The 24984-nt window shown below is 37.8% G+C and overlaps 1 protein-coding gene and 1 pseudogene across 8 annotated transcripts; both read left to right on the top strand.

Moving 5' to 3' along the window:
• Positions 1-3860: 3860 nt before the first annotated feature.
• Positions 3861-3960, top strand: LOC113276743 (annotated as a pseudogene).
• A 13006-nt stretch (positions 3961-16966) lies between these two features.
• On the top strand, positions 16967-19847 carry LOC113275492 (glycine-rich RNA-binding protein 4, mitochondrial-like). 8 transcript variants are annotated; one of them, XR_003323626.1, is made up of 6 exons: positions 16967-17216; positions 18342-18429; positions 18898-18966; positions 19058-19159; positions 19254-19327; positions 19458-19847. XR_003323626.1 is itself a non-coding variant. In XM_026525002.1 (6 exons), exons 1-5 carry the CDS (start codon positions 17199-17201, stop codon positions 19302-19304), a joined length of 333 nt encoding a protein of 110 aa, XP_026380787.1. In that variant the 5' UTR covers positions 16967-17198; the 3' UTR covers positions 19305-19327; positions 19458-19847. The 8 variants fall into 8 exon arrangements, 7 of the variants coding, with proteins under 7 accessions (XP_026380787.1, XP_026380793.1, XP_026380790.1 ...); XM_026525002.1 differs by having other exon boundaries at positions 19058-19164; XM_026525008.1 differs by having other exon boundaries at positions 19070-19159; positions 19254-19847.
• The last annotated feature ends 5137 nt before the right edge of the window (positions 19848-24984 follow it).

Below are 24984 nucleotides of genomic sequence, written 5' to 3'. Positions count from 1 at the left end.
TATTTCTACGGGAAATGGTTCCTAACTTCTGGCCTCACAAGAAACACAATGACTATGGGAATCTTTAAACAACGAAGGCCAGTAAAATCCACACTGCAAAATCTTAGCAGCAGTCTTCTTAGCACTAAAATGACCCCCACATGCATGTTCATGACAAAAGGAGATAATACTAGACTGGTCACTCTCAGATACACATCTCCTAATAATCTGGTCCGGACAATACTTAAACAGATAAGGATCGTCCCAAAAGAAATGCTTAACCTCGGCTAAAAACCTAGAACGATCTTGCTTACCCCAATGTTGAGGGGTTCGACCAGTAACAAGATAATTCACTATATTTGCATACCAAGGTGATTGGGAAACAAGAACAATTTTCATCAGGAAAGCTATCCCTTATAGGAAGGGAATCACTAGGGGAACTAACAACTAGCCTAGACAAGTGATCTGCTACTACATTTTCTGCACCCTTTTTGTCTCTAATGTCTGGGGAAAATTCCTGTAACAATAGGATCCATCTAATCAATCTAGGTTTGGTATCCTTCTTAGATAAAAGGTATTTCAAAGCAGCATGATCTGTATAGATTATGATCTTAGAACCTAATAGGTAGGACCTAAACTTATCCAAGGCAAACACGATGGCTAAAAGTTCCTTCTCGGTAGTTGTGTAGTTCATTTGGGCATCATTCAGAGTTTTCTAGCATAATAAATCACATGAAGTAATTTGTTTTCTCGTTGTCCTAAAACGACGCCTATAGCATAATCTGAAGAATCACACATAATCTCAAAGGGTAGGTTCCAGTTAGGTGCCTGGACTATCCTGTAGTATAGGGCAGTAGTAGTGAGTAAAGTTTTAAGCTTCTCAAAAGCCTCTAAACAAGCATCATCAAAGACAAACTTAACATCTTTTGCAAGCAAATTGCAAAGAGGTCTAGAAATCAAGCTAAAATCCTTAATGAATCGACGGTAAAAACCTGCATGCCCTAGGAATGACCTAATATCTTTTACGGTTTTTGGGACCTGTAAAGTCTTAATAAGGTCAACTTTGGCTTTGTCTACCTCTATACCCTTTGAAGAGACGATGTGCCCTAAACAATTCCTGATTTAACCATGAAATGGCATTTTTCCCAATTAAGCACTAAATTTTTTTCCTTACACCTAGTCAACACTAATGTCAAATGATGCAAGCACTCATCGAAAGATGAACCAAACACTGAAAAATCATCCATAGAGGCCTCTAAGAACCGTTCTACCATATCAGAAAAATGCTCATCATACAACGCTGAAAAGTTGCAGGGGCATTACATACATAGCCTGAAAGGCATGCGTCTATACGCAAAGGTACCAAAGGGACAGGTAAAAGTGGTTTTCTCTTGGTCTTCTGGGGAATAACGATCTGATTATAACCGGAGTAGCCATCTAAGAAGCAATAGTGACTATGTCCAGCTAATCGCTCTAGCATTTGGTCGATAAAAGGAAGGGGAAAGTGATCCTTCCTTGTGACCTTGTTCAATTTCCTATAGTCAATACACACACACCATCCCAAGGGTCACTCGGGTTGGGATTAATTCATTATTATCATTCTGGACTACAATGATACCTGATTTCTTGGGGACAACCTGAACAGGGCTGACCCACTTACTGTCTGAAATTGGGTAAATAATACCCGCATCTAATAACTTAAGCACCTCTTTTAACTAACCTCTTTCATGTTAGGGTTCAGTCGACGTTGCATCTCCCTAGAAGGTTGGAGTCTTCCTCTAAATGAATCTGATGCATACACACAGTAGGACTTATACCCTTAGTCTGCTATAGTCCACCTAAAGCTCCTTATTGTCTTGAAGTACATTTACTAGCCTACTTTCCTGATCACTATCCAAATGGGAAGATAAATCACAGGTAAAGCCTCAGATGGGCCTAAAAAACATACTTTAGAGTATCGGGTAGTGGTTTAGGTCCAACTTTGGGGGCTCTTCTAAAGAAGGAATTAGGGTAGTCTCAGAAACTGGTAACGGTTCGAACCTAGCTTTCCATCTATCAGTGTCTAACACAGGGGTAGAATCTAATAGAGCATTCACCTGTTCAATAGTGCTATCGTCGTCAAAATCTAAACCAAAATGGGATAGACAACTTTCTAATGGGTCTTCAGACAAGATGTTTGGTAATGACTCCTGAACTAAGGCTTCTATCATGTTCACCTCCTCAACACATGTGTCATCTAGCTCATGAGGTTGCTTACTGACATTAAAAATGTTCATCTCCATAGTCATATTACCAAAAGATAAACTCATCACACCATTTCGACAGTTAATGATCGCATTAGACGTAGCTAAAAATGGGCGACCTAAAATCACAGGTATCTGGTTCTCTGGGTCAGGGACAGGTTGGGTATCTAGGACCACGAAATCCACTGGATAAATAAACTTGTCGACCTCAATAAGAACATCCTCGATAACACCTCGAGGGATTTTAACAGACCTATCAGCTAACTGCAGTGTCATCTGAGTAGGTTTCATTTCACCAAGTCCTAGCTGTAAGTATACATGGAATGGCAGTAAGTTCACACTGGCTCCTAAGTCAAGTAAAGCTTTTTCTACCCGGAAGTTACCTATTGTGCAAGCAATGGTAGGAGAACCTGGGTCTTTGTACTTTGGAGTTGTGGTGTTCTGAATGATTGAACTTACGTGACTAGCTAAAAAGGCTTTCTTATGGACGCTAAGTTTTCGCTTTCGCGTACACATATCCTTAAGGAACTTGGCATAAGCAGGAATTTGCCTAATTGCATCTAATAAGGGAAGGTTTATGGTAACTTGCTTAAAAACCTCCACTATGTCATTAAAGTTCGATTCCTTCTTTGTTGGTACTAATAGCTGAGGAAATGGGGCTCTAGGCCTAAAATCAGACCTTTCAGGAACCGAATTCACATCATCAGAAACTTTATCAGTCTCTTCAGCTACTGGTCCTGAGAGGTGAGATCCTGAGGGGTGAACTACAGTATGTTCACTATCGGGCATGGTTACCTTATTGTCTACAACTCTACCACTTCTAAGGGTTCTAACAACATTCAATTGATTCGATGGTTTTGCACCTAATTCATGAACTCCTCTAGGGTTGGGTTGTGTTTGACTAGGAAACTTACCTTTTTCTCTCAAAGAATCACTTATCAGACCAACCTGGGTTTTTAACTCGGAAATAGCCTGACTATTTTCTTGTCCTATCCTGTTACTAGCTTGTAGACTCTGTTCTACGGATAACTGGAATTTTGCAGTTTGCTGAGTTAACAAGGCGAGAGATTCCTCTAAACTTAGGATTTTCTTATCTGACTGATTCTGAAACTGAGCTAGTCCTGAAGGATTCTTAGTATAGCCAAAACCTGGGGGAGCATTAGAATTACTAAACTGACCTTGACTTTGGCCCTTAGACCACGAAAGGTTCGGATGGTTTCTCCAACCAGGATTATAGGTTTCTGAATATGGGTCAATCTTTTGACGGTTATCAAATCTAGTGTTATTATAAAGAGCATTGGCCTGCTCTTCAATATTCTGGCCTTCCCAAAAAGGCTCCACTCTACCACTAGTCTGGCCCACTTCTAAGGCTTCTAACCTTTTTGCTATAGCACAATTTTGGCATCTGATTCATAGCCTCCTTCTACCCTATTAACGTTTCCTCTACTTAAAAGAATTGTTTTCTGGGGTGCCCTACTATTTTCCCATTGCTGGGTTTTTTCGGCGATTTCATTAAAAAATTCCATCGCCGCATCAACAGTTTGGTTTTCAAATCCACCAGTGCATAGAGACTCAACCATGGTCGTTGTGGAATAATCTAAACCCCCCTAACCCCCCCCAACTAGCCTAACCTTTTCTAAACCATGATGAGGACACTGGGATAATAAATCATTGAACCTTTCCAAATACCTATATAAAGATTCTCCCTCTTGTTGTGAAAATGTGCATATTTGCGTCCTAATAGACGATGTTTTGTGCCTAGGGAAAAACTTATTGAAAAAGGCAGATGTAAGTTGTTCATATGTCTCAATTGACTCGGAGTCCAAACTATACAGCCACGACTTGGCCTTATCTTTCAGGGAAAATGGGAATAACCTAAGTTTCAAAGCATCATCATAAGCCTCTAATTCTTAGAGTACTACAAATTTCCTCAAAATCCCTAACATGGTAATAAGGGTTTTCATTTTCTTTCCCTAAAAAGATTGGGAGCATCTGTAAGGTCCCAGGTCCAGGTTTCAGTTCATAGGGTGCCTCCGTTTCAGCTAACTTAATACACGAAGGACGGGTAGTCCTAGTTGGATTCAACAAAGCTTTCAAAGTTGCCATTTCTGGCGCTATCGGAGCAACATGGATTCTCTCCTCAGTCAAAGAACGTTCAAAAACAGACTCTTCAAAGCCGGACTTTCTAGATTAAGGTAATCGAGACGCTTCGAACTACTAGGTTTCTCTTTAACAAATCTACCTAGTGCGTCTCTTTTACGTTCAGGCATACAATAGAATTTTCTAAATTGGAAGGGTAAGCAAACACAGATCAAGGCCGACTCAACCAAATCAAACCTATTGATTTCTAGCAAACAAAAAGCATGATGGCTCCACTTAGATTGTTTCTAGACCAGCTTCTAATCCTTCGAACGGGAATTCGTTACAATTTAAGCAAACCCCTCTGGAATCAATCCGAGTTAACGTAAGTTGAATAGAGGCGAGGGAAGCTCGGTGGAGCTTTGATACCCAAGGCCTCACCGGTATTACAAGGCGGCGCAGTCACGCATTCAACTTACAGAAACCGTCAAGAACTTCGAAGTATGCTTAAAAGAGTAACCAATATTTTTCGAATGACTTTCCTGTTAAGCTCGTTACCCTATCGGTCTCGTTCTAGTCAAAATTTTAGGCTTAGGTTCGCGTAGGTTACGTGTTCCTAAAGCGGGCAAGAAGAGAACGGTGATGAAATCCGAACCCTTATCTTGTATGGCCAGGCCTTGCCCTTTACTAGAAAAATAAATGTCCGTATTCAGTCCTCAACATATATGCATACGAAGGAGTCCAGTAACTCGCTGACAGGGGATTCGCGAGTGTTTAGAATCTTACCTCCCGTTCCAGACGGGGGATGAATCGGTTGTAGTCGACTCGGGCCACTGACTCCGATGTCTAGTGTACGAACCCAAGGTGCAGAGACAATATCGTAATTGTCCTCCTTCTCTGCAAACAGTTTATATTTAAAGTACCCTTCCGTAGGGTAATAAAAAAAATAATGTGTCCCAAAGTCCAAAAGTCCAAAAAAATAAAGAAAAATTACAAAAATAATAAACCCTAATACAGTTTTTTTTTTAAATAAAATAAACAAACCCTAAACTAAAATTGTCTAAAATAAAATTGTCTTCTTTTCTGTTTTTTTGCTTTAATCTTTAGCTCCAAGTCTTTATGAAATCACCAAACTCCTTGGCTCAATTTTCTTTATGATCCAGAACCTGTAGACACAAGATAAATACCCAAAAACAAAAAAAAAAAAAAAAATAATAAAAATAAATAAATCTAAAACCCTAAAAACAAGTCCGCGTCGGCGCCAAAAATTGATGTGATTTGTAGATAGTGGTAAAAGTGGTTCGATTCTCAGACTTGTGAAGGATATTAATTAGACTTAAATTCTAATATTAAAATAGAAAACTCAAAAAATTATAGCAAACTCAATCAAAGATGATATCAATACTAAAAGAAACACTGAGGCTAAGATTCCACTATTTTCCAAGTTCAAAGTGATTAAACCAATACTTATATTTATGCAATTTTCTTGTTTAATTTGATTCTAAAATATTGCAACAAGTAGATTTTCAAAAGTAATAATTGTAAATACCAAGTATGAAGCATCAAAAGTCTTAAAACTAAGCATACTCCATCAAAATAGATCACAATCACTCAAATAAAAATCATATTCAATAATAGTTCAAGGCAAATAATCATATAATTATTGCAAATAAAAAGATAAAATAGAATATACCACTTTTTGTTGGAAAAATAGCTTCCTCTATCGCCTCAGCAATGGGGTTTAGCTCCTCATATTAATCATGATCTCAAAATGTGTTTGTTGCTCAAAAGATGATTAAAAGAGTGAAAAGTAATAACACAGACTGTTTGCAACAGTGTATTGGTGTTGCAAAACAGCTGTTACAATGGAACTGTTACAGAAAAACTGTTGCTTTGTCGCTGATTTTAAGACCCTAGAATAAGACTGCCCTGAACAGCTTAATGTTCTTCAGCTGTTAAACAACGACACTTTCTGCGACTGTCTACCGAGCGTCAATGTTCTTCGCGTTCTTCTTCTTCAGCAGCAGCAGCAGCAGAAACAGAGTTTGGTAAAGCTCTGATTTTTCTTCTCTGGCTCTCCTTAGGTTCCCAAACTCTCGACACCTCTTCTATATGACCCAAGACATCTATTTATATCAAAAATACCGATTAAATCTCTCCCAAATCTTCCAAAATCTCTTTCCTTCTCTTCACGGCCAAGTTGCGGCAATTTCTTGTTTTAGGATTTCTACGCGTTTCTGAGCTTTCCTTTTTATTCTAAACTCTTCCTTAGATAGATACAAATCTTTGGGAAGGTTTACAGCTTTAATCTCTCTAAAATTCCCTAAAACAGGTCACACACGTGACTTTCCATATTTTCTTGTTGTGAGAAAAATCCGTCGATTGAGCCCATTCTAATCGATTTAAACACCCATATCAGATTCCTAGACCCATAAGGAGTCTATCCTATGAAAATCAGAGGTTTAATCGACCTCAAACTCCTTCAAATCACGATTGCCAAAACTTCTCTTTAACTGCATTTTTTTCCCCGCCAAAATCCTTTTTTTGAATGTTGAAGATGGTTGCCCCTTATCCAGAGTAGGGGTGCGATTAGAAACTGCCTGGAAATGGGATGCCCCTTAGTAATTAGGTTACCCTTATCCAAAGTGAGAGTACGAATAGCAAATGTCCTCCGGGTGCTTTTCGACAACTTTTCGAGCCAATTTTTTCCAAAAATGTTTATTGGCCAAAAATACCTACAAATAAATAAAACACCATAATAAGTACAAAAATGAGCCCTAACAATATATAGAATTGAGACAAATCGGACACAAAAATGTGTCTATCAATACACTGAAGGGGAAAATATTCTTGTTAAGCAGAATTCAGATTATTTGAATGTCGTAATACATGTAGTGAGACGAGATCTCAGCATCATGTTTATACATGTAAAACCTCTAGAGTGGCTTAGGACAATCTTGATACCTTATTCGAAAATAACTTATCAAAAGGAAGCCAGACTTTAAACTCTCACTTCTGATAAGGAAAATCTTCGAATGGATGATAACAATACTTTGAAGAGTTTCATGCTAAACTCTCTGAGATTGTAAATGCATCTTTCTCTTAATGAAAGACTATTTCTGAAAAGGATATATTATGCAAGATTCTTCGATCGTTACCATCTGAATACGTGTCTAAGAAACATGATATCATGGAAGACAGAGATCTATCATCCTTATCAAAAAACACTCTTGTGGGAAAACTAAAGATCTTTGATCATGAGTTTCGGTCTAACAAAGGAAAAGACATAGGCATTTCCTTTAAGGATAATTCAAGATCCAAGGCTCTAAGTCCTGAACACTCTAGGGATTATATGATTCTAGATGATAAGGAAGAATCTCAAATAAATAACGGTATATCACTCCTTACTCAACAGTTTAAAAAACTCTTGAGACAACGAAAGAATTATCCTCTGAAAACAACAACCTATCACCGATAAAGAGAATACCTAGAACGATGAAGATAATATTCCTCAATTCTACAAATGTCAAGGATTTGGTCATATTTCTCTATGAAAATGCAGGGCCACACCCAAGAGTTTTAATATACAACTAGACAGTCAGATTCAATTTAGAGAAAAGTATATACAAGAGTTTTAATATCTCTAACTCTTAATTGAATCCGCAATCAACAAATAGAAACATGCGAGCCCGGTTGAATATAAGAGGAGTAACTTGAACGGTATCAAAGACCAATGTTCATGGATCAATCAATTTCCATCAACAATCAAAGGTTGGGTTTCCCAATTGATCGATTCAATGCACAACCTGTGATATTTCAATTATATAATAAAATATAATGCGGAAAAGAAATAACACAAACACCAGAAGTTTTGTTAACGAGGAAAACCGCAAATGCAGAAAAACCCAAGGATCTAGTCCACATTGAACACCACATTGTATTAAGCCGCTACAGACACTAGCCTACTACCAATGAACTTCAGACTGGACTGTAGTTGAACCCTAATCAATCTCAAACTGATTCAAGGTACAGTTGTGCTCCTTACGCCTCTGATCCCAGCAGGATACTACGCACTTGATTCCCTTAGCTGATCTCACCCACAACTAAGAGTTGCTACAACCCAAAGTTGAAGACTTGTTACACAAATCTGTCTCACACAGAAAAGTCTATTGGAATAGATTAATCTGTCTCCCACAGAAATACGTATGAGTTTTTCTTTCGTCTTTTGATAAATCAAGGTGAACAGGAACCAATTGATAAATCGGTCTTATATTCCCGAAGAACAACCTAGTATTATCAATCACCTCACAATAATCTAAATCGTATGATGGAAAAACTAAATATTGTGGAATGACAAACAATGAGGCGAAGATGTTTGTGATTACTTTTTATCTTGCCTATCGGAGAAATTAATCTTGAGCAAATCTTAGAGAAGATAGTACTCAAACGATAGAATCAGGCAAGATCAAAACACGCAACTACAAAGAGAATAGTTGGGTCTGGCTTCACAATCCTAATGAAGTCTTTGAATTCGTTAACCTACAGGGTCTTGATAGAAACCTAAGATTAAAGGAGAATAGACTCTAGCTTATGCAACTAGTAACACATATGAGGTGTGGGGACTAGGTTTCCCAGTTGCTAGAGTTCTCCTTTATATAGTTTTCAAATTAGAATTTACAATCTAAGTTACCGTGGTGACAAAGCATTCAATATTCACCATTATATGAAAAACCTGATTCAACCAAGCTAATATCTTTCAACCGTTAGATCGAACTTAGCTTGTTACACACAAATGAAATGTACCCTCATTTAGGTTTATGTAACCGTACCCAAACGTGTACACCATGTTGGATCAACAATAGTTAACCGAAGTTAGCCATATGATTACTCTCATATCAACCTTATTCATCTTAATCATAACTAGTTCAAATGACTCAAATGAAACTACTTATAGAGTCGTTCAATTGCTATATTCCCATTGAAGTATACAAGAACACAATCAAAACAAAATCTATTTGATTCGCTCGAATCAATTCATGAACATCATAGCCACGGTTTGCAAAGTTTGCATTCCTTATTATATAGATGTTTAAGTTCATGTACACAATCGATTTTAGAAAGTAACCCTCTCAAGTATGCAAATGGGTATGCATACTTAAGTAGCTGGACCGAGTTTGGTTACGTCAGTACGCGTATGGGTGCACATACCAAATCACACTTCCAAACTCCAGCAGAAATTCATGGACGTGAAACTTCCACCAGTATGCCCAGACATCAGCAACCGCCAGTACGCTTACGAGTACGCATACTTCGGGATCCCAGTTTTGGACTTACACACAAATGTGATAACACACTGTGTTTATATCCAAACATGGTTACTTGATTCTAAACTCTTTGTTTCAATTATTGAAACTTTCTTAGAGAATGATGACAATAGTCGTTTTCACTTACTGTTAGCATCAAAGCGATTTTCAATTTATTGAAATTATCATAATGAAACATTCCAAGTCATACACCAAATGATTGTATCACACAAACCATGTAAGATGTTACTCTGCAATTTTCACATGATCATATTCTGACTTTCGTCAAGAATGTAAGATGGACTTGGTCGAAGCGAAAGATTTCCAACACATATTCCGAGAAATATGTAAGCGAGTTAAACTCAGCTCGAAATCTCAAATGTGTATAATAGAAAACTATATCGTAACACGACTTATGTCTCAATATAAGAGATAGAGTAGAAATAGACTTTCCAAGTGGTAGATGAGTTTCAGTCTCCACATACCTTTTGTTGATGAAGTTCCACAAGCTCCCCTTAGTAGTTCTTCGTCTTCAAATGATGAACGTCGTGAAGTCTAAGGATCAACTACACAATCTATATCCTAGTCCGAGACATCTATAAATAGGCTAGAAATCAAGACGTATATTTTTGATCACTAACATTGACAAACATGATTGAGATAGCAACGCATGCGAGTTCGACCGAGCAATGCTCTAAAATCTCCCCATTTGTCAATTTTACTGACAAAGCTATCAATACATATGGATTACAAAATAAATAAAAACTTTGTAGCTTCTCATCAAAATGCTTGATCTCCTTGGAATCTTCAACACGACTCGAAATCTTTCTCACTTCCAAGTAATCCATGATTCTAAACGTGGTCATCTCAGCATCATAGTTGTTGAAGATCCGTAGCGATAATAATGAGAAAACAAGTTCTCTCAATCATTGTTATACATTGTCATAATATTATCACACATCATCAAAGTTCAATTGTATCACAACTTTGACAACAATACTATGGTGATATGTATCACTCCCTTAGTCAATACCTCATCTCGACATGAAAGCCACTCCCCCCTTACATAATGATCCGTAAACCATATGTATTTGTAGTATGAAACTACACAATAATTCTCCCTTTTTTCGTCAATATAAATTGGCAAAGGTACGAAAACTAGTGGGATCCTCATGAAATTTTCATAAAGATTCTTCATGACCAAAGGAGAATAATATACCAACAAATTTAGATGCAATCATAAAGCCGAAGCTAAATGCATTCATCAAGGAGTTTACAAAGATACAAGATAACCCCTATAATATTCCACAGCCGCACTCCCCACAAAGATATGTCAATTAAGCACAAGTTCAAAAAGAACTCTCCCCCATAAAATGTCATTCCCGAAAGAACAACAAAGGCGACCTTGCTTTTACAAGAAAATAAGGATTTTTTTGGATATAAATAAATCACATGAAAACATGAATTTGTATCCAAAAAATCAATTGAATCAACCACAAAAATGATCAATTCAATTTCCCATGCTCGACATAAGAACACTTACGGAGAAACACAATACATACACAAAAATGTGGATCAGGGAAGATCAATACTGCGGAATAAACAAAGATTCATTCTATTTTTCATCACTATTTGCACAATGACATATAATAGACTTAATCCTTGTAAACAAAAGTTCATCCTTTCTTCCATCAATATTTGCATAATGACATAAAAGGCTTAACTTTTGTTCTTATCAAAAGTTCATTCTATCTTTTATCAATACTTTCATACCGACATATAATAGAGATAACTTTTGAACAAGTATGGGACAATCAAGGTTCACGGACGTAAACACCATATCCCATAAAAATTTGTAATATATAAAACCATAAATATTAAAATTGCAAAAAAGATCATCTTCCAAAAGCTTAGAATTTAAATAAATAAATCTAAAAACATTGAAGATGAAAACGTTGGAAATAGCTATGCGTACTCACAATAATGACTATTCAAAACCCTAGTAATCTTTCTAAACAAAAACAAGAATAAAAATTCTCATAAGAACTTTCCTGGACAAAGAAAAGAACTAAAACAACTCTAAAACCCAGAGATTGATCACAAGCGATAATCAGAGTTCACGACCGGAACCTTCATGGGTCACGGGATCATCAACCTTGTGACGGACAACATCAACAGTATCTTCAGAGAAGATATCCTCATTGGGAAGATCCTTAACCCGTGACTTCATGAGAACAAGGTCAGAGTTAACCTTTTTCAACTAAGTACAAAGCGAATCAAGATCCTTCACAGAGTTCTCAAGCTTCAGTTGAGTTTTCTCAAGATCAGTGAGAAAACCATGAACCACTTCAGCAGAAACCATCTCAGCATTTTCTCAATCTTGGTGAGAAAAAGCATAGCATCATGATGCACATGATTCGAGTTCGTCACCTTTAACAAGGGTTCTTTTCTTCTTTAACACAAACTCCAAATAAACAGAATCATCAAATGAATCAGCTGGTAAATCCCGAGAGTTTGAAGGAGACCCCATTCTTAAAACCGAAAAACAAAGAGTATGCGTACTCTCATGAAAGGTTTGGTATTTATAAGGTTCCAAAGGAAACAAAATTTAGGGTTTCCAAGATAGGTCCGTGTCATGCAAAGAAGGTTAACACACGTACACAACCTTACCCTTATCAAAAGCAGGTTGAAAATACCAAAATCAGCAAAAAGGCAAAAACAGGCTTACCCAATATTTGCTAGAAGAGTGAACTTTCACAAAATTCGGCTCATAAATAAATTTGTTCTCACAAGAATTTTTTTTAGAGCATAGCAACTTTGACATATGAAATTCAAAAAGAAACATAGAGCCCAATACAAATACTTATGCAAAAGTGTTTGTGAATGATCATCCAGCTAAGAACGATAAGAAAATAACATATAGAATCAGAAACCATTTTACCAACAAGTATACCTGAAGTTATCTCACTCATCCAGGAATTTTTGTGAGTGAGAGTTCATCCTTGTGATTAATTATCACAAGTATGAGCTATGAGCTCATCAAATGAACATTGTTTTCGGTTAAACCTCTTTCTCCCGATCTTTGGATGAAAACTGTTATGATGTGAAAGGTTATCATAGAATCTACTATTATCAGTATATGACGCATAGTTTCCTTTCATACCTGAAGGATTTTGACCAAAGAGAATCGACAGCCTGTTGATGAATTCTTTATAGCCTTTCGTTATCATTTTTAGGTTGTCTTCCGGATCTCCCGTTTTGCTCCTTTATTTAGGTACCTTTTTCGCATCATGACTAATGTTATCTCTTTTTTTGATAGAATAATATCCATGAGTTCTTCTTTGATGAAGTGGTTTAGGAAGACTGTTTTGTATTTGAACATTTGAGGAAAACATCGAATTGACTTTCCTGGTGGGGTACACATGGTGAGTACTAAAACCAATTGGTTTATACATACAAATGTCAGTTACACCTTTGAGAATAAGATCTAAGGTGTGTTGAAGACGAATAATCGAATTTCATTCAACCTGGATTTATTCTTTTGTTCAACATGACCTTTTGAATTACAAAAGATACATACTTTATGATCACCTGAGTGACTAGAGGGAACAAACTCAACACCATCGTTGGGAGACATCTTCCTTCTATGCGATGTGAATACTTCTTGATTAGAGGAAGACACATGCACATCCTTTTTATCATGAAGGGAATTCAATTTTGCTTCTGGAATTGAATTTTTGCTCAGATAGATCAGAAGTAATTGGTATAGTGGACTCTTTGGAACGTTCTTGAATAGAGAGTTTACTCAAAAGTCGTTCAATTTCCAAAGCATCCTTTTTGAGGTTTTCTTCAAGAACTGAGGTGATTTCCTCTCTAAATACCTTTAGGCGAGATTCATGCTCATTCACCATACCAACAAGAATATTGACTTTGTGTTTCAACCGATTGATATCATCAGCCTGGATCCTAAAGAGTTTTAGAATCGTAGAACTCTCTTTGGATGCATTCCTTTCATCTTCTGAGTCAGAATAGTCAGTAAGGTAGTCAGGGTAACACTTGTCAACGTAAGTCTGTTTCGTTGGAACACTAGGTTCATCTACATTCGAGATTGACAAATCTTTATCTTTGATGGACTTTATAGAAACAAAACTTTTATTTCTGGTGATGTGTTTATCAGAGACAATGTCGTCCATCCTCAGATCGCTACAAACACAGACTTGTAAGGTTTTTAACTTGTTTGCCTGCTCTGATACCAATTGAAAATGCGGGGGTCTAACAACCACACCCAACAATTCGTATAGCAATCTGAGAGGACTTACTCCAATATACTTTTTTAGAGAATCAACTAGACAGTCAGACTCAATCTAGAGAAAAGTATATACAATAGTTTTAATATCTCTAACTATTAATTCAATCCGCAATCAGCAAATAGAAATCTGCGAGCCTGATTGAATATTAGAGGAGTAACTTGAACGGTACCAAAGACCAATGTTCAAGGATCAATCAATTTCCATCAACAACCAAAGGTTGGATTTTACAATTGATCGATTAAACGCACAACCTGTGATATTTCAATTATATAACAAAATATAATGCAGAAAAGAAATAACACAGACACCAGAAGTTTCGTTAACGAGGAAAACCGCAAATGCAGAAAAACCCCGGGATCTAGTCCAGATTGAACACCACACTGTATTAAGCCGCTACAGACACTAGCCTACTACCAATGAACTTCAGACTGGACTGTAGTTGAACCCTAATCAATCTCACACTGATTCAAGGTACAGTTGTGCTCCTTACGTCTCTGATCCCAACAGGATACTACGCACTTGATTCCCTTAGCTGATTTCACCCACAACTAAGAGTTGCTACGACCTAAAGTCGAAGACTTGATAAACAAATATGTCTCACACAGAAAAGTCTATTGGAATGGGTAAATCTGTCTCCACAAAAATACCAATGAGTTTTTGTTCCGTCTTTTGATAAATCAAGGTGAACAGGAATTGACAAACCGGTCTTATATTCACGAAGAACAACCTAGTATTATAAATCATCTCACAATAATCTAAATCGTATGATGGAGAAACTAGATATTGCGGAATCACAAACGATGAGATGAAGATGTTTGTGATTACTTTTTATCTTGCCTATCAGAGAAATTAATCTCGAGCAAATCTTAGAGAAGATAGTACTCAAACGATGAAATCGGGCAAGTTCAGAACACACAACTACAAAGAGAATAGTTGGGTCTGGCTTCACAATCCCAATGAAGTTTTTGAAGTCGTTAACCTACAGGGTCTCGATAGAAACCTAAGGTTAAAGGAGAATCGACTCTAGCTTATGCAACTAGTAACACACAAGAGGTGTGGGGATTAGGTTTCTCAGTTGCTAGAGTTCTCCTTTATATAGTTTTCAAATCAGGGTTTGCAATCTAAGTTACCTTGGTAACAAAGCATTCAATATTCACCGTTAGATGAAAAACCTGATTCAACCAAGCTAATATCTTTCAACCTTTAGATCGAACTTAGATTGTTACACACAAATGAAATGTACCCTCATTTAGGTTTATGTAACCGTACCGAAACTTGTACAACATGTTGGCTCAACAATAGTTAACAAAAGTTAGCCATATGATTAATCTCATATCAACCTTATTCATCTTAATCATAACTAGTTCAAATGACTCAAATGAAACTACTTATAGAGTCGTTCAATTTCTATATTCCCATTGAAGTATACAAGAACACAATCAAAACAAAATCGATTTGATTCGCTCGAATCAATTCATGAACATCATAGCCACGGTTTGCAAAGTTTGCATTCCTTATTATATAAATGTTTAAGTTCATGTACACAATCGATTTTAGAAAGTAACCCTCTCAAGTATGCAAATGGGTAGGCATACTTAAGTAGCTGGACCGAGTTTGGTTACGTCAGTACGCGTACGGGTGCACATACCAAATCACACTTCCAAACTCCAGCAGAAATTCATGGACGTGAAACTTCCACCAGTATGCCCAGACATCAGCAACCGCCAGTACGCTTACGAGTACGCATACTTCGGGATCCCAGTTTTGGACTTACACACAAATGTGATAACACACTGTGTTTATATCCAAACATGGTTACTTGATTCTAAACTCTTTGTTTCAATTATTGAAACTTTCTTAGAGAATGATGACAATAGTCGTTTTCACTTACTGTTAGCATCAAAGCGATTTTCAATTTATTGAAATTATCATAATGAAACATTCCAAGTCATACACCAAATGATTGTATCACACAAACCATGTAAGATGTTACTCTGCAATTTTCACATGATCATATTCTGACTTTCGTCAAGAATGTAAGATGGACTTGGTCGAAGCGAAAGATTGCCAACACATATTCCGAGAAATATGTAAGCGAGTTAAACTCAGCTCGAAATCTCAAATGTGTATAATAGAAAACTATATCGTAACACGACTTATGTCTCAATATAAGAGATAGAGTAGAAATAGACTTTCCAAGTGGTAGATGAGTTTCAGTCTCCACATACCTTTTGTTGATGAAGTTCCACAAGCTCCCCTTAGTAGTTCTTCGTCTTCAAATGATGAATGCCGTGAAGTCTAAGGCTCAACTACACAATCTATGTCCTAGTCCGAGATATTTATAAATATGCTAGAAATCAAGACGTATAGTTTTGATCACTAACATTGACAAACATGCTTGAGATAACAACGCATGCGAGTTCGACCGAGCAATGCTCTAACACTCTAGATTTTCCCACTAAGAATATTCGCTAGAAGAAAAATGCGTACTGCAACTGAAAAGACGAGAGTACCAAGTACACCACCAATCTTTTGAATCCAATGACCTTCAAGCATACGAGTAGGGAAAATGCTTTTACAACTAAATAACTTTAATACAGAAACAACGGTAAAAGCACACAAACACAATAATTCGTTAGTTGTTGCACTAGCCGGCAAATTTCTTTTAAGAAATTCTCACAAGAAGTTCTGAGAATTGAAAGCTGGATAAGTTCGTTATTTTGTTAAAAAGTCAATCACAAGGTCAATAGAGTGGTCAAAGTATCACTCATGTTATTATTTTGTTATTACTAGGGTCGGTTGATAATGATTCGTTTAATGGAGCACTTGCATTCTAGTTTACACCCAAAACACAAGTCCAAAAGAGCAAGGTTGCTAATAGGGGTACCAAATTATTTGGGGTCCACCAAAATACACATAAAACAAAAACATCCATTGCCTTTGGGTTTGTACACCCCCAAGCAATATGGCACCCCTGTTAGCAATCTTGTAGAAGATAAGAGAGGGATTGCTATCGGTGTGAGTTGTTTTAAAAAATGGCGGATAACTGAAAGGAACCCCAAGTCAAATGGAAATTGACAAGTGGAAGTAGTGTTAATTGGATATAACCTCCCATTCACTAGAAACTACACCAAAGTACCAAACCAATCTTCTTTCGATCACAGTTCTAGTGAACCCAAGTCCATGTATTCAATCCAACCAAAATGAAAACTTCAAAATTTCAACTACACTAACTAATCAAATCAATAGAATCCATTTTTTTTTCTTGAAAACGAAAAGGAGCTATGGCAAAACAAATGAAGGTATGATCTCTCCCATCTTCTTTTCCATGCTTAATATCTATATTCAAACATTCAATCTCCAAAAAGAAATGGTATTCCTTTATTTCCATGTTGTATAAGAGGATGAAACCTGATAGGAATCAGACCCAGTGTCTCGTTATCTGTACCGTTTGATCAAATGTTGTTGTGAATTAAAGACAGATTGGTTGCGGGTTTTGTTTGTTTTGTGAGGTTTTGAAGATAGGATAATAACATTCACTTGTCTGATTAAACATTTGCGCATCATCTGTTTGGTAAAATGACTGGTAGTGATAAATTAGATCCCTGGTTAAGTCTTGCTTGAGGGTCTTCTTTGTTTATAGTGATGGATTAAAAGGTTTTATGTGTCATCCATTCCAGAGATGTTATTCTTTTGTGTTTGGCTAGTATAATTTGTCACGGGAACTTACAAAATTGAGTGTAGCTTGCGGTTGCTTCCATGTGAAAGTTGTCCTGTTTATCATGTTTACTAACTGGTGTAGCTTAGGCTCGATATTCAAACTTGCCTGAGTGTAGTTCGTCATTTTTAATATGCAGAACTTCTGTTGGAGAAACACAATGGAAAAACTGAAACGCTGTCTGCAGGTCAACACTTTAAAACTAGAAAGTGTGCCTAGGGTCTTAGGCAAGCTTGATACTGGCTTAAGCTGCTCATGTTTAACGGGTTTGAACTCGAAGAATTCATCATTTGACATTTTTTATTTTTGGTAGTCATTTTTATGCTACTGGTGATCAGAATTTAATAGAGGATGCTGTTTTGGTTATGATGTTCCAAACCATAGTTCTGGCCTTGAAGGTGATTTTATGGGTCATAGGTGTACCTTAGGAATTAGGAAGTACTAATGATGAATATTTGGGAAGTTTCTTCGGTGGTCTCTCGTGTTTTACAGCTATGAATTCCAACACTTACGGGCACATCAACGTATGCTTGTACATAACTATGTTTTAAATAGAGTTTTAGTGCTTCAAAATCTGTCTAAGTTGTACGGAACTGTGTAGAGTCTGACGCTTAAACAGATTGATGTCGGGATGTATAAATTTATTCTTAGCTTTTTCCAGGCTCATTGTGCGTGCATGTCTGCTAGTTAATCAGAATAAGAAATGCAGTGTTCGAGTGTTCCGACTGCTTTGAAAGCATTCCCTCTTGCAAGATTGTTGATAACAAGACAAGCTTGTAGCAAATTATTCATTGGAGGTACTCTCTCTCTCTCAAATATAGTGTGTACCATTTTGAACACAAAAATCATTCTTAAGTTTTTATAACATCAATTCCCATGAACATTACAATGCTAACCTTCTCAGCCATGACCTATATGTCCTTAGAATCTTAGGAAATATTAGTTTGAGAGATGATTTAATCACTATTGACCTTATAACTTATAAGTGTTTAAACATTGCCTGAGTAAGATACAATAGATGGAACGAATGTTTGAGAACATGATCATATGAATGTAGTTGATTTGCAATAATTTTAGTTGTTGTAGATGAAAACAAAAAGAGAAAAAAGAAAAGTGTCCTCTGTAACATGAAATGCTCCATCTTTGGAAGCACCCTTGGACCTCAGTGGAGTGAAATGAAAAGCTATTTACTGCCCCATTACTTGTTGGTATGTCATACGTGTATAAGCTTTGTACGGTGAAGTCATATAACTTAAACGTGACAGGTCTTTCTCATGACACCAACGAACCTGTACTCAAGGAAGCTTTTGAGCAACATGGTGAAATCATTGAAGGTATTCCATTTTGATCCAAAATCTGCATTTTCTGAAGCTATTAAATGAGTGAGAATACATTTTTAAGAATATACGTTATTTGCTCAATCAGTTAAGGTTATAGGTGATCATCGAAGTGGGAAATCAAAAGGGTATGGGTTTGTGCAGTTCATGTCTGAAAAGTCAGCAAGCACAGCTTTAGAAGAATTGAATGGTCAGGTAAGAATTTCAAAAAAAAAAAACTAAAATAGTCCCATCTAGGTTAGAGCTTTGGTTTCAACTGAATGTTGGACTTTACAATGTTTCAGTTATTAGACGGTAGAAACATACGCGTATTCTATGCAAACAAAGATGGATGACAGAAACTGTGGCATAGAACAAGGTTTGCTGACTTAATGATTGATTGTGCTATCTGAGCTAAAATTTGATGGAACTTGTCATCCAAGTTCATACTTTCATTACATTGCATTATTCCTCCCCATTAAAGTTCTAATGCTTGAGCTTAACTACAGAACCAGTAAACCAGGTACAGCGAAAGCAGCATGAAGTGCTTTTATGGGTTTTACCGGCAACTATTAAGTTTATAATAAAATACAGCTTTCTACTTCCTATACCATTGTGGCAAAGTTTAAGCTTTTACTTTAGGACAAAAACAAGAAAATTACTAGTGTTCTCAAGAGAAGCGACCAAAGTGAAGATTTTCTTTTCTTCCTTTTTCTTTTCTTGCCAAGAAATGTTCGGTTAATGTGATGCTTCAAACTAGTCATTGACATACATAACGAGACATGACTCAGGCAAATATCAAATTTATTACATGTATTTTTTTATTTAATTTTTTTAGGATAAATAACCACAACTTGATCAATTATAAATGTCCATAGCATAGTCGAGCAGTTGATCAAGCTCGTAGAAATAGTTTCATATAAGAATGAGTTGATTCATACGAAGGCCACTGCAAGGGTTAACAAATTCTAGTGGACTATCAGACTCCATATTAACCCCCGTAGCAGCTCTGAATTCCTGTGGATCAACCAATTGAGCTGGTACATGAGTCGTATGATCCTCCTGATCGCTTAACAGATATACAAGTGTTGTGTCTAATCCCGTTCGAGTAAATACGTACTACGGACTGCACTAATGTGGGTTCAAGGTACTAAACACGTGTAGATAGTTTCTTGTTTGTTCACATCTGGTAGGTACTAGTCTCCACGTGTGATATCTCCGTGTTTTTGGCATTAACTAGCTGTGGGCCGATGCTGAAAAGGCCTGATATCCTTCCGATTTTCCGACAGCGTAACGGTGGAGGTGTCTTGAAAGATAAAAACAGGAAATTCAGGGAATTTTTTTTTTTTGGAGTCTGAGAGTAGACTGTAGAACCCAAATATCCCACAGAAAGATAGAGATCAAAAAAGATGAAGCCTGAAGATCTGCATGAATCAGAAATTCCTCTTCTTCCTCCTTCCTCTAATTTGTCACCTAGAGAGCAAATACTGAAAGACGCCGTGATGAAATTGTTCATGGCTAGACATTCATCCGAGTCTCCTTTACTGAGAGCACAGAAGATCAAACTCATTGAAGATAATATCTCTTCGTTTTTCCCTGCTTTAAGAATCAGGCCAACTCATCCTCCTTATGCAACGGTTAGCCATTAATTTTTCTCCTTTTCTAATTGAACTCTATCTGTAATTTTGTATTGACTACTCAATAATATGTATGTGTGTGTGTTTTACTTGAATTTCATGTTTAATTTTAGATGGTGATGGAAGCAATTAAGGAAATGAATGAAGAGGGAGGTTCAAATGTGGATGATATTTCCAAATACATTGAAATGAATTTTCAGGGATTACCATTTGCTCACTCTCATTTTCTTAAACATTATCTCAAAAAGCTTGTTGATTCTGGTGTGATCTTATATTCTTATTATAATGCTTGTTATGCAATCCCACACCTTAACTGTAAACCTAGTCCGGAACGGGAAAAGGAACATGAACAACAGCAGCAGCCGGAGCAGGAGGAGAAGAGGAGTCGGGGTAGGCTTCGTAGAAAATACGTGGCTGATGAGGAAGGTGATAGTTTGGTGGATTCTGGTGACCTTGGGAATTTGTCCCAGGAAAATTCTGTAGTACAAACTGATTCGTTACAGTTATGTCGCGATAACAATGAGGACTTGATGGAATTGGGTAGAGAAGGAGAGAAGCATCAGCGAGGCGATTACAGTAATATATTGTTTGCAGTCGGAGCAAATCCATTGCAGCGTCAGCCAGTGCACCATCAGCGGGCCTTGATTGATTGTGCTAATATAGTGGTTGGACTTGAAGCAAATCCATCACAGCAGCAACAGTTAATGGATGGAGGAAGGCCAAGTCGGATACATGCAAACCAGCAGGAAACTATAGAGCAATATCACCAATCTGCTTGTGCTAAGCCGGTACCGGAAACAGGAAAAAGGAAAGGTCGAGGGAGGCCACGGAAGATACATGCACTCCACCAGGAAACAGTAGAGCAACAGCACGAAAAGGAAGTTGTAGAGGAACCCTTGCAGCACCAACAGGAACTCTTGCAGCAGCGACAATCCAAGGGCCGAGGAAGACCACGTAAGATACATGCACACCAACAGGAAAATGTAGAGCAACAGCACCAGACTGCTGATTCTAAACCAGTGGTTGAAATTGAACCAGAATTCTTGCAGGAACCGGGTCTAGGAAGACTACTTGGGATGCAGGTAGAACAAGAAACAGAAGAGCAGCGTAATCGTACAAGTGCTTATTATACAGTTGTTGAAAATGAAGAGGGGTCCTCACAGCAACAACATTCTAAACGTCGAGGCAGAGGAAGACCTCGTAAGGAACCTGGAAAACAAGAAATTGTGAAGAACCATACTCCGATTGTTGAGAATAATGCCGTGGTTGGAATCGAGGTGGGACCATTGGACCAATTGTCCGAGCCTCAAGGAGTACCATCTAACAAATGTGAAGCTGAACAGTCAGAGATGAGCAAGAGCATCTCGATTTCTTATGATGACGAAGATGGTTTGGTACATGCACACCAGCAGGAAATTGTAGAGCAACATCACCAGAATGCTGATTCTAAACCAGTGGTTGAAATTGAACCAGAATTCTTGCAGGAACCATGGCGAGGAAGACCACTTGGGATGCAGGTAGAACAAGAAACAGAAGAGCAGCGTAATCATACAAGTGATAGTTGTACAGTGGTTGAAAATGAAGGGGGGTCCTCAGAGCAACGACAGTCTAAACGTCGAGGAAGAGGAAGACCTCGCAAGGAACCTATAAAACAAGCAACTGTGATGCAGCATACTCCAATTGCTGAGAATATTACAGTGGTTGGAATTGAAGTGGGACCATTGCACCAATCGTCTGAGCCTCAAGGAGTACCATCTAAGAAATGTGAAGCTGAACAGTCAGAGATGAGCGAGAGCATCCCGATTTTTTATGGTGACGAAGATGGTTTGATAGTCTTGGGTGAAGGTGATACTCTGACTTCTGCGATTGATGCGATTGATGCTCCAGCAATGGAAAACCAGCCTATGATGGCTGTCGCTAAGGAAGGCGATGCTGAACAAACACATCAACTGGCAATAATAGAGCAGCAGCATCAGAATATTGATGCTATTCTAGCTGTTGGAACCGAGGTTGGGTACGTGCAGGCAGAGAAGAGTGAGAAATGTGAAACTGAACTTGCAGAGATGATACAAACTTTTTATGGTGATGGTTCTGAGAATGAAGCCCCGATGATGGAAAACCAGCCTCCAGAGATGGCTCTTGCTAAGGAAGATGATATTGAACAAATACACCAAGTGGGAATAATAAGGCAGCAGCATCGGGACATCGATGCTAATCTAGGTATTGAAACTGAGGTTGCACACATGCTGGGTTTGATAGTATTGGGTACTGGTAATAGTCCGACATCTGTGATTGAAGCTCTGCCGACGGAATACCAGCCTCCCTGGATGATTATATCGGACACAGGTAACACTGAACAAATACACCAACAGGGAATAATAGAGCAGCATCATCGAAATATCGATGTTAATCTAGCTGTTGGAACTGAGGTTGCGCACCTGCAGGCAGAGATTAATGAGAAATTTGAAACTAAACAGGCTGAGATGAGTGGAAGCACGCAAACATTATTTGGTGATGAAGATGGTTTGATTTTCGTGGGTAGTGGTAATAGTTTCGCTTCTGTGATTGAAGTTTTACCATTAGAGTGCCAGCCTCCATGGATGGCTCTCTCTGAGGAAGATGACACTGAACAAATACACCAACAGGGTATGATAGAGCAACAGAACCGAAACACTGATGTTAATCTAGCTGTTGGAACTGAGATTGAGCACATGCTGACAGAGGTGAAAGATAAATGTGAAACGGAACTGGCACATATGAGTGAGAGCATACAAATGTTTTATGGTGATGAAGATGGTTTAATAGTTTTGGGTAATGATAATAGTTCGACTTCTGCAATGGAAGGTCCTCGAATGGAAAACCAGCCTCCTTGGATGGATGTCACCGAGGAAGGTGACACTGAACAATTACATCAACAAGGAATGTTAGAGCAGCAAAACCCAAATATCGATTTTAATCTAGATGTTGTAATCGAGGTTGGGCATGTACAGACAGAACAGCAGCTTAATCATAGAGGAAGCATGACTAGAACACATAAGCAAAGTAAAACTGAACCAGAAGAGAAAAGTGAGAGCATAAGACTATGTGCTGATGATTCTACTGAAGGTGGATTGGCAGGAGAGGTTTCTCCTGACAAAAGACCAAAAGAAGTGGCTTTTCCCGACAAAAGACGAAAAGAAGTGGTCACCTTGCTGCAGCAACAGTCGAAACGTCAACTTCGACCAAGGCCACACGAACCATATAAAGGAAGGCTTCGCAGACTGAAGCACACCACATATCATCTTTAAGAAGATAATTCATCAGGTCTATGCAAAGATGTGCCAAGAGGCAGATGGATTAGTAGCCTAACGTAGCATTTGTTGGGGTAAATTATTCTTAAAATTGATGAATGCTAGTGTATTAGATGCTATTTAATGGCCTAAGAAACCCAACTGTAAGTCAGTCGGAGAAAATCAGCCCTAAGGGACTGCTGAGTTTGTATCTCGGGAATTCCGCTTGTCTGCCAATTCTTCTACCTTCTGTTTGGTGAGGAAGGCAAGAGACTTCCCATATGGCTCCGTACCTAGGCCTCGGCTTGTTCTTTAGATATTGAAGTTTTGTACATATCATCTTATTGACCAAATGGAGTTCACCTTCATTGCTCAATTAAAATGTGGGACTGAATGATCTTTCCAGCCTGATGATGAGAAGATGTATTTTGAATGTTAGCATTTGGTTTTGGGCAGGTGAGATCCCAAGCAAAATGAGTTACTCTGGTTTCCGATTATGTGCACACCGTGAACACACGGGAGGATTTTTAAGAACACGCTTGGTAGAGGGATCAGTAGAACAATCTTTAAAGGGTGCATAAAATTGAATTCAATTTTGTGCTGCAGTGTAGGCATATAAAACCCCACCATGTGACACTTTCTATTGAGGTTTCAGTCTTAATAAATGCAAGAAACACGCAAACACAACTGCCAATCACGCCAACTGTGATACCAAATTTAGTTCCACAAAAAATGAAGAAAAGAAGAAGTCTAGTAGTGTATGTATGACTTTTTTCAGGTGATTTGTCCATACAAGAAAAAATAAAATGACATCAACTCAGGTGGTGATACACATCTGTACATACATTAAATAGCCCTGAATAATTGACTTTTGAATATTAGATGTGTGACGCAAACCTCATTAACGTGCATAACAGGTGTGTTGTTCGTCAACCACGAAAAAAGTAGAAGAAAAAATGTCAAATTTTTAGCACTTCCCATTTCTCAGAAATACCCCATCATATGATCCCCCACCACCGGTTAGAAACTTATCACCATCCGTCACCTGCTGATCTTTTCTTGTACATTTCCGGTCATTCCTGCTGCCAAGTGTATTACTTATCTATGTTGGTTTTGGCTTTTAAGATCCG

The sequence above is a fragment of the Papaver somniferum genome, chromosome 4 (genome assembly GCF_003573695.1).
Source record: "Papaver somniferum cultivar HN1 chromosome 4, ASM357369v1, whole genome shotgun sequence".
NCBI classification, from domain to species: domain Eukaryota; kingdom Viridiplantae; phylum Streptophyta; class Magnoliopsida; order Ranunculales; family Papaveraceae; genus Papaver; species Papaver somniferum.
The sequence above is the reverse complement of the archived record's forward strand: the minus strand, read 5'-3'. Positions and strand labels throughout refer to the sequence as shown.